The 13,241-nt window shown below is 39.6% G+C and overlaps 1 protein-coding gene across 2 annotated transcripts in view; it reads left to right on the top strand.

Moving 5' to 3' along the window:
- The window catches only part of NELL1 (neural EGFL like 1), a 1,045,899-nt gene that overhangs the window by 802,721 nt on the left and 229,937 nt on the right, over positions 1-13,241 (top strand). For both annotated transcript variants that reach the window (XM_024987478.2, XM_024987479.2), the window contains exon 15: positions 743-838. In XM_024987478.2, coding sequence (XP_024843246.1) covers positions 743-838 — 96 coding nt within the window. The remainder of the gene's footprint in view (positions 1-742; positions 839-13,241) is intronic.

Here is a 13,241-nt window from a genome sequence, read left to right as displayed (position 1 = left end):
TTAGAAATTGTATTGACTACTGAAAATAGTTTAACAATGTAAAAATGTTTTTATTGTAATAAAAATGCATAGTAAAAAGAGTATCTATAAAATAATATATTAAATGCCTTCATCTTTATCCCAACTCTGTTTTTCTAGTTCTTCAATATATTCTTTGATTTCAAGTGTATCAATAGTCATATTAACAGCAATCCTAATGCCTCTTCATACGAGCTCCTGTTTAGCATCAAGTACTTTACATCCATTATTTCAATGGATTGTATGTAAAAGTGAAATAGGTATTATTATATTTATTTGTTTTTTGTATACTGAAACTTTTACATGTGTCACCAATGATATGTATTCCCTGTGTAACAAAGAATTGTTTCAATAACCCTGCTGTTTACTATCGGAGAAGGCAATGGCAACTCACTCCAGTACTCTTGCCTGGCAAATCCCATGGATGGAGGAGCCTGGTAGGCTGCAGTCTATGGAGTCGCTAGGAGTCGGACACGACTGAGTGACTTCACTTTCACTTTCATGCACTGGAGAAGGAAATGGCATCCCACTCCATTGTTCTTGCCTGGAGAATCCCAGGGACGGGGGAGCCTGGTGGGCTATCGTCTCTGGGGTCGCACAGAGTCGGACATGATTGAAGCGACTTGGCAGCAGCAGCAGCTATTTACTATGAATTTCCTTATTGCTGTTTTATCTAAGAGAAATCTCTCTCTCTCTCTCTCTCTCTTTTTTTTTTGTGTGACAGCATTCTGCGAAGAAGGCTGCAGATACGGTGGAACATGCATGGCTCCCAACAAATGTATCTGTCCTTCTGGGTTCACAGGAAGCCACTGCGAGAAAGGTAAGGAAGCTCTTTCTCTAGGACTGTAGTACTGTGGATTGACCTGATACATTGCATTGTGTTGGTGGATGTGGCTCTACCAAAGCTGAGTACCTTTTGATTACTGTGTCATAGACATCCTCCCTCTGAAAACAGAACTTAATCTGCCCTCTCTCCACTGTGTCTAATTTAGCAAAGTCGAATCTTTTCCCTGCTACCATTTGCAGTGTGCATTTTAGCACTAATTAGATATAAAGCCTGGAGAAGGAAATGGCAACCCACTTCAGTGTTCTCACCTGGAGAATCCCAGGGACAGGGGAACCTGGTGGGCTGCCATCTCTGGGGCTGCACAGAGTCAGACACGAATGAAATGACTTAGCAGCAGCAGCAGCAGATATAAAGCCTGACGAACTGACCTGCCCCACTTATCATCTATTGGGTAGCAACACAGGCAACCACTAGAGCTGTAACAATCTGCTGTGTCCACGGAATGTAAATTCGAACCACATACTCCTTGAGTAATAGCGCATTAAATAACTCCAGCAGCAGGTTTATTGGTGTGCTTGCGATTTTATTCTAACAGTGGTTTACTAAGAACGTTATCATTCATGGACCTGATATTATAAGCCAGTTACTATTAATAAGAGTCCATTATGTGCAGCTTTCTATAAATGTAGTATTTACACTGGGCAGTATTTGGTGAAATCCAGTTCTTTTATCAATTGAAGAAGTACTCCTGTATGTTAATGAAATTGGTATTCAATGTCAATGTACCAGTATGTATGTATCAGTGCAAACAAGAGGTTTGTTTATGCCTTGTGAAAGTGAATATTTCAGTGTATTTCCCCATGAGTTTCATTAGGCTAAAATCACTGTGTTATGTTTTTCTAAGTCTGGAATATCACACTCAACTGGACATTCTCACAGTACAGCTTAGAAAAACAGAAATATAATGCTGTGGTCACCATGCTTTTTATTAGATGAGGGGAGTATGTTTTCATCTAATGCCAAAGATCTATGCAAAGCTCTTGCTTCCTTTCCTTCATGTTAAAGGTTTCTGAATTTAGATGCTAATTTTTTAAATTAGCATGTTTATTATCCCCCAACTTGTTTGACATATTACATTGTACTGCCTGTGTATTTCTAACGCAGCCTGATCCTTTTAAAAAGAGTCAAAATTTAACTACATACATTATTCAACAAGGAAATCTACAATGTGTATTATTGTTCCCATGTTTTGTGATAATTATCAACAAATTAGATCATATTTATTAAGTAAAAGTTACTTGATTTGTCTTTTAAAAAAGACGTATAAAAGAGCCAAGTTCTGCCTCTGAGCAGATGAGAATTGCCATGTGGAACTGAAGGATTCTTGTCAAAAGCAAAGGAGCTTAGCCCATAGGCCCGTATTGTAGTACATCAGATTTTAATTAGGTTTTCTAAAATAAACGGAGAAGGCAATGGCACCCCACTCCAGTACTGTTGCTTGGAGAATCCCATGGACGGAGGAGGCTCGTGGGCTGTGGTCCATGGGGTCGCTAAAAGTTGGACACGACTGAGCGACTTCACTTTCACTTTTCACTTTCATACATCAGAGAAGGAAATGGCAACCCACTCCAGTGTTCTTGCCTGGAGAATCCCAGGGACGGGGGAGCCTGATGGGCTGCCGTCTATGGGGTCGTACAGAGTCGGACACGACTGAAACGACTTAGCAGCAGCAAAATTAAAAAAATAAAAGCCACTAAAGTAAAAGTTCCTCATTATTTGCTCTAAAACTGCTATGCGTTTCTTAAATCATTATAGAATATAGGAATTAATGGAGACAGAATGGTGATGATGATATAATATTGTTGGTGATGGATTTTTAATATTACTAATGATATACCATTTATCATGTACTAATTATGCATTATGTCTTTTAAGGGAGTATTTTAGTATTTAGAACAAACAAAAGAGATAGACATTATTATGCCCACTTTGTAGATGGCAGATAAAAGCGTGGGTAGATTAAGTAACTTCTGCAGTTCTATGGAGTCAGTATTAGAATTGAGAATAAAACTCAACTTGTCTTCCACAAACTACATTATAAACCCTTGCATGTGTTCCAAAGGGATAATGCATGAACTTCCTATAAAATCTGGGTTCCTGGTGAATATGTCGGGGAGGGTCCATGAATTTATACTTTCATCAAGCACCTCAGTTTGCTTGTTATAAACCAGTCATTATTATATTGTCACAGTGATATTTAACAGAGAATCCACTGTGCAGTTCTTCTTTTTACTTCATAAAGAATTGGAGGACAGCATTGATCTTAGACCAGAGCTGAGTCAGTGTCAGCCCAGGAAAAATTAATTATGGTTTCTCATGGCTTGCTGATTTGACCTCTGTACTTTCCTCTCCTCAATAAGTGGCTGATTGAATCAGTACTTACATTCTGGTCCATAATGTGGAAGAGAAAATATCAAGGTAAAGGAGAAAATCAAGACCAGAGGCAAAAGACAGACAGACATTGGCAGGTTATAGGTTCCTAGAAGAATATTAAAGTAGAGATTGAGAATTACTTACTCTTGAAAATGTATACAGTTGCAGTAAAGAAAAAAAAATAGAATAAGGTTTCTATATATGTGATATTAACTTCCATTTGTAGCAAAACCATATTGACCAGTATTCTAATTCCGGGAGATCTTTTGGATAAAGTACATATTTTTCCAATCGATTATGTGCAAGGGATCTATGTGAATTATGGGACTCTTTAAAAACTGCATCGTATCATGTTGGAATTATTTTGCCATGCTATTAGCAGTAAACATTAAATAATTCCACTTGCCTTTGAATAGTGATGCTTGATGTGGTGAGACACAGGTGCAAAGGAGAAATGTAAATACATTGTCAATGTCTTATGGCATGATTACACTAAATGTTTGATTTGATTTAATTTTATGGCTAATTAAATGGTCCCATTTGAGCTATTTAGAATCTACTTATGTTTAGTTTTTAAAATATTTTCTTTGCCCTTGACTCCTGTTGTTGGCTTTATTCATTGTTTGTGATAGCCTTTTAGAATTCAAGTGTATTCAATAAATCATAAAATGCATATCTGAAATATAATGAAGTTGAAAATCACACTCATGTTTGATGTGTAACACAGAGATGAACAGTTCTGCATTTATTTTATATTGATAAGATTTTAGTAAACTTAAACTTTTCATCACCCCACTCAAGATAAGCAAACACTTCACCTGCCTTGGTTTCTGGACAACGTCCTGTGTTCCCTCCTCTCTCCTACCCTTTGATCCTTCTCTGTGCGCTTGGTCTTGACTTGGTTTCACACCTAACATGGAGATGTATACAGAGAGAGATGAGTGGAGACCTAGGAAGAGTATTTGTATTACTCTCAGGATGGAAAATGTCCATGAGTGAAATCTCTTTGTCATCCTAGAGAGCTAAAAGGATATCATGCCACACTGATGTAGCCGAACAGAGGACCAGATGAAACAATCCAAAGTTGTCCTAGAGACTTCTCAAATATAATATCAAAGAGTTATACTAAATTCAGAGATATGTTACTTACCGTAAAATAGCATAGTATCCTCCTCTATGAAGTAAACTTGCAAGCAACAAAGAGATTCAACTTCAGTTGTCAAGCTTGTCTAGTGAATGGGTTCTTCACCTTGACGTTATTAACATTTTGGACAGATAATTCTTTGTTTCAGAGGGCTGTCCTATGCATTGTTGGATTTTTAGCGGCATCGCTGGACTCTACCCACTAAACACCATTAGGAACCTACCCCCAGCCGTTCAATCGAAGATGTCTCCTGACATTGTCAAATACCCCAGGGAGGCAGAGTCACCCATCCTGACAAGTTCTGAAATAGATGTAGCACTTTTAAATATATATATCTGTCTGTCTACTAATAAAATTATAAGCTTTTCTAAGAGAATGCATTTTGTAAAGCATTTCTTCAGGATTTTTACAATTACTTTAGGTTTGCTGTAATTAGAAAATTCTTTTTTTTTTTTTTTTTTTGAAGTATAGCTGACTTACAATGTTTTATTGGTTTCAGTTGCACAGCATAGTAATTTGACATATCCATAGACTACTCCATACAAAGCTACTATAAAATATTGACTGTATTCTCTGTGCTGGAGATCATTTTGGTCATTCATTTATTTTATACCTAGTGGTTTGTACCTTTAAATCTCCTTTACCTTTCCTGTCCTTGCCCCAATTCTCTCCCACTGGGGAACCACAGTTTGTTCCCTGTATCTATGAATCTATTTCTTGAAAATTAATAAATAGCAAAGAAGTTGAATAGCATTGTCCATTTGTGATATTAATTCTAGGAGTTGCTTTTTTCTATTTAGTTTATATGAAATTTCTAATTTTCTACAATAATTATAAATTATGTTTATAATAAATGATTTTTTAAAAGATTAACATAAAGAGAACTTAAAACTCATGAAAAGGATCTTCATTTTTCTCAGAGACTGTCGACGTTTTGCCTTTCCTAAAGGGAAATGACTTTCTGCAGGATAATTCTTCTATTCTTTCCCTGTGCTTCAGAACCCTGTAGGTAGGTAGACAGAGGGCAACAGTTTACCTTGAGCATATGGTCCATCTACCAAGTAAAAAGAATGGTCAGAAACAGTAATTTGTCTATTCTTCCAAATTTTACATTTTGCCTCAATTTTGATGGAACTCTACCAAGTGTTCATGCTAAGTCACTTCAGTCGTATTTGGCTTTTGCAACCCCATGGACTGCAACCCGCCAAGCTCCTCTGTTCATGGGACTCTCCAGGCAAGAATACTGGAGTGGGTTGCCATGCCCTCCTCCAGGGGATCTTCCTGACCCAGGGATAGAACCCATGTCCTGAGACTCCTGCACTGCAGACAATTCTTCATTTATTTGCTATCACTCTGCCCACCTTTGTTTTGGAGAACATGTTTGAATCTTTCCAAGTGTGGATAATAACTCCATTTTCTAAATGGAGAAGAAAATATTTTCTTGCAGGGTATCACAGGACCATGGGCAGGGCATTTGGGAGGAGAATGAGTGCAAATTCATAACAGTTAGGAGAGTTATTTAACTTTTCTCAGGGTGAGTTTTCTCAGGTTATATGGCACACACATGATGCATGCTCAGCAAATGGAGGCTTCTATTATTAACGTTGCGCTATTGTTATGTAGCTAATAGATGCCCAGGAAAGAGTAAGCAGGACTTCTGTGACATCATATAAAAAGAAGTACCAGGAGTTAGGTTTCTCAGGTAGCTCAGTGGTAAAGAACTCCCCTGCCAATGCAGTGGGCTCAATCCCTGGGTCAGGAAGATCCCTTGGAGAAGGGAATTCTTACCCACTCCAGTATTCTTGCTTGGGGAATCCCACGAACAGAGAAGCCTGGTGGCTACACTTCATGGGGTCACAAAGAGTCAGACACAACTTAGTGACTAATCAAATGAATGAAACAAACCAGGAGTTGAGAGTTTGCCCACCCAATTGAACCCATCGAGGATGGATGTAGATACTCTTAACATTTTTATTAAAGTGATATGAGTATAAATCTGTTTGAGAACTATTCCCTGCAGTGAATATTTCCAGGAAAAAAGAGAATGACAGAGGAGAGGCATTGCAGTGGAGGCTGGGAGGAGTCCCCCTCTGCTAACACTAAGGTCATTCATATTTAAAGTAGCTCAGTCTTGGGTTCAGTTGCTGAACTTCTAGTATCTTACTCCCCTCCTCATCTTAATTCCATCCACTCCATATTAGTTTTCCAGCTGTGATGGAGATATTGAGTTGAAGATCTGATGCACTTCTCTATGGCTCCAAAATGGAGCTCTGAACGCTCAGAACTCCATGGAGCTATTTCAAAACCCTCTTCATGGTCCTGCCAGGCTCACCGTTTTACAGGGTTTCAGACATCTGGAAAAATACCTGAAACCATTTTTCATTCTCATCTCCATAGTACAGAGCAAATTTTCAAGTTATTTCAAGTATAACTGTAGGGAACGTTGCCTTTGGTTCACAAACCATGATCTGGACTACAAAGATGCAGCCTGGGAGAGTGTAAAGAATTCTAGATGGAAGGACAGAAACCTGTGTTCTGCTGTGAGATCTGCCACCATGAATTATTTAGCCTCTGTGAAGTGAAACTTGCGTCAGCTTATTACCCATGGATAATGAGTCCAGACCTTTTGCACTTGTTATTTCTTATGAGGAAAAGCTAGTCCCACCCTTGGGAACATATATGAGGGTGGGTATAAGTGTTACTCAAGCCAGTCAGTAGTGGAATTGAGGTTCTCACCCATGAATGACTGAATCCAGATTTTATACACTTGCCAATAATCTGTTGCCTCTTGATCACATTACCTGCTTTCAAGGGCAATTAAACATAACAGATAATGTGCAAGGCTAAATAAATTATGTTCCTCTGTGAGCAATAAACCATAATCTCCCACTTGATTATGCACACTGATTTATATATGCCTTTCAACATCTTTGTTGCGCCTAAGGTGAGAAGAAAAATATATAAAAATAGGAGTAAGAGCACAGTCTTTACAGTCATTTTAGCTCAATTTTAGTTGGACTCCACTATTTGCCAAGGAATTCTCAGGTGGCGCTCATAGTAAAGAATATGCCTCCCAATGCAAGAGACACAGGAGAAGGAGGTTCAATCCCTGGGTGGGAAAGACCCTCTCGAAGAGGAAAATGGAAACCCATTCCAGTTTTCTTGTCTGAAAAATTCCATGGATAAGAGGAGCCTGGGAGGCTACATTCCATAGGCTGCAAGAGTTGGACATGACCGAGCACGCACATATAGTATAGTGTGTTTACCAGAATCTGTGGTATTGGATTGGTATTGGTTATCCATGTTGCTGTTGTTCAGTCACCTAGTCGTGTCTGACTCTGTGACCCCATGGACTACAGCATGTCAGGCCTCCCTGTCCCTCACCATCTCCCGGAGTGTGCTCAAACTCATGGCCATTGCATCGGTGATGCCATCCAGCCATCTCATCCTCTGATGCCTTCTCCTTCTGCCCTCAGTCTTTGCAGTGTCCAGGACTTTTCTCGTGTGTCAACTGTTTGCATCAGATGACCAAAATGCTGGAGTTTCAGCTTCAGCATCAACCCTTCCACTGTGTGTTCAAGGTTGATTTCCCTTAAGATTGACTAGTTTGATCTCCTTGCTGTCCAAGGGACTCTCAGGAGGTTTTATATATATATGTGTGTGTGTGTACATATACATATGTGTGTGTGTGTGTGTGTGTGTGTGTGTGTGTGTGTGTGTTTGTAATGGGCTTCCCATGTGGCTCAGCTGGTAAAGAATCCTCCTGCAATGCAGAAGACCTGGGTTCAATCCCTGGGTTGGGAAGACCCCCTGGAAAAGGGAAAGGCTACCCACTCCAGTATTCTGGCCTGGAGAATTCCATGGACTGTATAGTTCACAGGGTCCCATTCATGTCTGGTCCCACATACATGACTGGGCAACTTTCAATATTCAGTAATATATATGTAATACAATGTTTCTAAGCTTCAGTTTGCCACTACAAACAGGATTTTTAGCAGTTTTACTTACTGTGTAATATTACTGTGAGGTGAAATGAGATAGTCTACTTAAAGCGTGTGGTACAGTGCCTGGCACACTGCACTCATCAGCCTGCCACAGTCTGAGAAGTCTGCAGTACGGAGATGAGGCACTTGGCCTTTTTTCTTTCAGTATTGTATTGTAAAATGCCTATGTGTCAAGACTCTTACCCTAGGTGAGATAATTTTATGGGAAAGAGAATAAGATCTCCTGTATCCAGTACAGTGGTTTTGTAGCATCGAGGCCCTCTGGATAAGAGCTATGTAGTTGCCAGTTCGTCTTCGGTGAAGTGCTCTGGTGAGGGTCTTTGGTCACGAGGGACATCCAAATAAAGTTCCCTTGGCATGACAGTCCTTTCATCTTTCTGTAGCTCTGAGCTTGTGAAAGGCCACTTCTCTCTTGTGGCTCCCTTGCTCTGCAAGATTAACATGATTCCGGTGATGCTCTGAAGCTCTTTTGTAGGATTTCAGGAAAGGAGATACTTTCCCCCTCCTTCACTCCAAGTGAAATTCTCTCTTAAGGTGTTCTTTTTTTAAATTCTCTACTTTATGACTGAGGCAGCCTCAGACCCAGGCATTAACATTTAGACTCTTAAAGCAGAAGTCAAATACCATTTGCTAGGTACCTAACCCGGAGAAGGCAATGGCACCCCACTCCAGTACTCTTGCCTGGAAAATCCCATGGATGGAGGAGCCTGGAAGGCTGCAGTCCATGGGGTCGCTGAGGGTCGGACACAACTGAGCGACTTCACTTTCACTTTTCACTTTCATGCATTGGAGAAGGAAATGGCAACCCACTCCAGTGTTCTTGCCTGGAGAATCCCAGGGACAGGGGAGCCTGGTAGGTTGCCGTCTCTGGGGTCGCAAAAAGTCGGACACGACTGAAGCGACTTAGCAGTAGCAGCAACAGCAATTACCTAACCATGGAGGGGATATTTCTAGATTAAGCTTGAAGACTGTCACCCTGGGATGAGTTTACAGTGGATATTCTTACCTCTTGCTCCTGAGAAAAGAAAAGAGAGGGTGACCTGAAACTGGAAGCATGCCAGGTAGCTCTCTCTAACCAAGTCCTCACTTCTGGCCTCATTGCCATCCCTTGCTTGAATTTCTAGGTCTTTGTTTACAGAGTTGGAGAGTGGTTAATAGTTAATGTAGGCACAGCTGATTTTTGAGTGTTGTAAAGGTTGTCTAGCACTCAGCTTTGAAACATGGCATATTATTACATATCAGAACTCTAACAAAGGAAACATCCAGTCTTAATAACTTATTGCATTTGAATTCAACAAATATTTAGTAAATGAATATATGAATGAGTATACAAAAAGACCCAACATTTCACATGGTCCCGTCTCTTCATTTTATGGATCACAAGTCATAATGACTCCAGTTGAAATCTCATTTAAAAGAGACCTAAGTGAATGTTTATCATGTTGAAGATGAAGGAGAAAAATATCATTAACAAGCATACCATTCATAAGAATACTATTGTATAGAAATTCTGTGTGTTTCCAGTAGTTTTGTCCCAGCTTGCCTCCCAGGAAGCAAAGTGAAGGGCACCAATCATTTTAATAAATTGACATTCCCCATCAAATATATGAAAGCTATTAGGGATTACCTGTCTAGTTAGTAATGCAGAAAATAATTCCTGACTATTTAGATGACAAGCAGTTTTTCCTCCCCTCCAGGCAAGCTCATACGTATTAAACTGTGAAAGTCAGGAGTTGAGTTCGTAGGCTCATTTTTAATCCTCTGCCCTGGGAAATTCAAAAGCCCCTGTAACTTGAAGCACAATGGCTAAACAGAAAGGAAATCCAGGCTTCTGTGAAAATATGACCAACTGGAACCCAGAAATTGCAAATTTTTCTTGGTAACTAGTATCCAGGAATTGTTTGTATCCAAGTATACTTAATGCACTGTAGATCATGTGGAAAAAACCAGATTGAAGCCACTAGCCTGACCAAAAAAGAATATAAACTCATGCAATTTGCATCACTTTCTCCTAACAGGATGCACTGATTAGAAAAGGTAGTTGCCTGAAAATGTTGCCTTGGGTCCAAAATGTGTTGAATCAAAGAGCAGTATCTATGCATTCATTTTGGTGGTGTTTGAAAAGATAATAAGTTTCAAGCTTGGCAGACTAATGTGGTTTTAAAGCATTCTCCATTTTTATAGAGACCTTAAAGTTATCTATGTGTGGCAGCAATTTTAGCCAAGAAGATTGAGTCCATGAGGGGAGATTCTAGAAGATTACTTTATTAATCTTGCTAAGAAAACCTTTCAGTACCTCCTCAGTGCTTAAGATAAAGTCCATCTTCCACAGCATGATATCTAAAGACCTCCATGATTGAACTTCTGCCTGCCTCTCCAGCTTTATCTCCTCCTCCTCCTCCTCAGACATTTCAAATCCCAGCTCATTCTAAACTACTCTGGTCACTGAAATGCACCTTATTGATGGCTTCTGCCTTAATCTTATCTCTGCCTACAACACACATATAGACTTACGTGTTGATTACCAATCAGTCCAGTTCAGTTCAGTCACTCAGTCATGTCCGACTCTTTGAGACCCCAGGGACTGCAACATGCCAGGCTTCCCTGTCCATCACCAACTCCTGGAGCCTACTCAAATTCATGATGTCCATTGAGTCGGTGATGCCATCCAACCATCTCATCCTCTGTCATCCCCTTCTCCTGCCACCTTCAATCTTTCTCAGCATCAAGGTCTTCTCAAATGAGTCAGTTCGTCTCATCAGAAGGCCAAAGTATTGAAATTTCAGCTTCAGCATCAGTCCTTCCAATGAATATTACCAATGATTACCAATATCTGATATTAACTAAAGTACAGGTGTACCTCAAAGATACTGCAGGTTCAAATTCCAGGCCACTGCAATGAAGGGACTATCAAAATTAAGCAAGTCACATAAGTCTTTTGGTTTCCCCGTGCATATAGAAGTTATTTGACACTATACAGTAGTCTACTGACTGTGCAGGGCTTCCCCAGTGGCTCAGTGGTAAAGAATCCACCTGCAAAAGAGAAGACGCAGGAGACCCAGGTTCAGTCTCTGGGTGGGGAAGATCCCCTGGAGAAGGGCATGGCAACCCGCTCCTGTATTCTTGCCTGGAGAATCCCAGGGACAGAGGAGCCTGGCAGGCTATAGTCCATAGGGTCACAGAGTTGGACACAGCTAAAGCGACTGAGCACACATTCACTAAGTGTGCAATAGCATTATATCTCAAAAAACACTGCATGTATCTTAGTTAAAAATACTCTGTTACTCAAAAATTCTATCATCTTCAGTGAGTTGTAGCAGTAACATAAAAAATAGCTGTATTAACAAAACATTGTAGATCAACCATACTTCAGTAAAACAATTTTCAAAGGGAACAAAAATCACTGATCACAGATCACTGTAACAAATTTAACAGTAATGAAACAGTCTGAAATATTTTGAGATTCGCCAGAATGTGACACAGAGACATAGAGCAAGCAAAGGCAGTTTAAAAAAATGATGCCAATAGGCTTGCTGGACACAGAGTTGCCTCACACCTTCAATTTGTAAAGAAGACAATGTCTGCAAAGCATAATAAAACAAAGTACATATAACAAGGTGTGCTTGTAATGGAAAAGATTGATTTTTGAGGGTAGCTAATTATTTGAATGCTCCTGATCTGTTCCCTCTCAAAATATCCCTTCCATAGTTTTCCTCATTCCAGTTGGTGATGAAATCTACCCTTTCCCATTCTCTGGGTCAAGATCTTGAAATTGTCCTTGACTTTTTTCTTTTGCAGTGCACATCTAAATCTTTGCTCTGCCTTCAAGATATATTGGGATCCAAGCATCATATGATCACTACCACCACTTCTCCACATGACATCATTATCTTTAATATAGATTATGGCCAAAACCTCCAAACTCTTCTCCTGTCCCCTGCTGTACAGCTGTCTCCTCTTTGTAATCATAACATGGTAGTCCAGCGGATAATGCTGAAACATAGATTAGATCCAGTCATTTCTCTACTCCAAACCTTCCACGGCTCCCCTATTTCCTCAGTAAAAGTAAAAATCTTTATAGTGATCAACATGACTCGACGTGCTCTCAGCTCTTCTCCTTGTTATTTCTCTGTCCTCACCATTCAGGGGGTGGATTTCAAGCATCCTTACCTGAATCCCTTGTTTTCCTGTTATATTTTCCTTATAGTTTGGTTGTTTGAAATGTTCTTCTCCTAAATATTTTCATGATCTGCTCCCTCACATCATTCAGATTTGTGTTCAAGTGTTACTTCCTCAGGAAGACCCTCAGCCCTGACTAAAATAGCTCTTCCTTTCTGTCTGTTGTATTGTCATCAGTAATGCTTTTCTTGACTGGTCCAACTACCTGGCCAGAATATAAACTCCATGGGGCAAGAGTTTTTTTTGTCTTATTGCCACTGTGTTTCCAGGGACTAGGGCAACACTTGGCACACAACAGTTGCTCAAAACATCTTTTGAATAAAGATACTTGAATCTCTTTTAGTTTTATATTAGTCTACAAAACCAAAATACTGTCATCAAGATAATATCTTAGAAAGAATGAGAAAATTATTGTTGTCAATCACACACCTTCATCCCTGGTATTTTTAGATCATATGTAATCAGAATTATCCTTGAGGTTTTCTTCTCCTCGTATTCCCATTCAATCAATCATCACAATCTATTTGTTTTTTCTCTATTCTTTTGCCTAGTCGAAACCATCATCATTTAGATTTTGTTTGGAATGATAGCAGAGGGCAAGTCTTCAGGTCCCACATCCTGTTCTTTCTTCATGAAAGAGTGTTCTTTCTGTTTCATAGTATAATCCCTATAAAAG

This window comes from Bos taurus, chromosome 29 (assembly GCF_002263795.3).
Source record: "Bos taurus isolate L1 Dominette 01449 registration number 42190680 breed Hereford chromosome 29, ARS-UCD2.0, whole genome shotgun sequence".
NCBI classification, from domain to species: Eukaryota; Metazoa; Chordata; class Mammalia; order Artiodactyla; family Bovidae; genus Bos; species Bos taurus.
The sequence above is the reverse complement of the archived record's forward strand: the minus strand, read 5'-3'. Positions and strand labels throughout refer to the sequence as shown.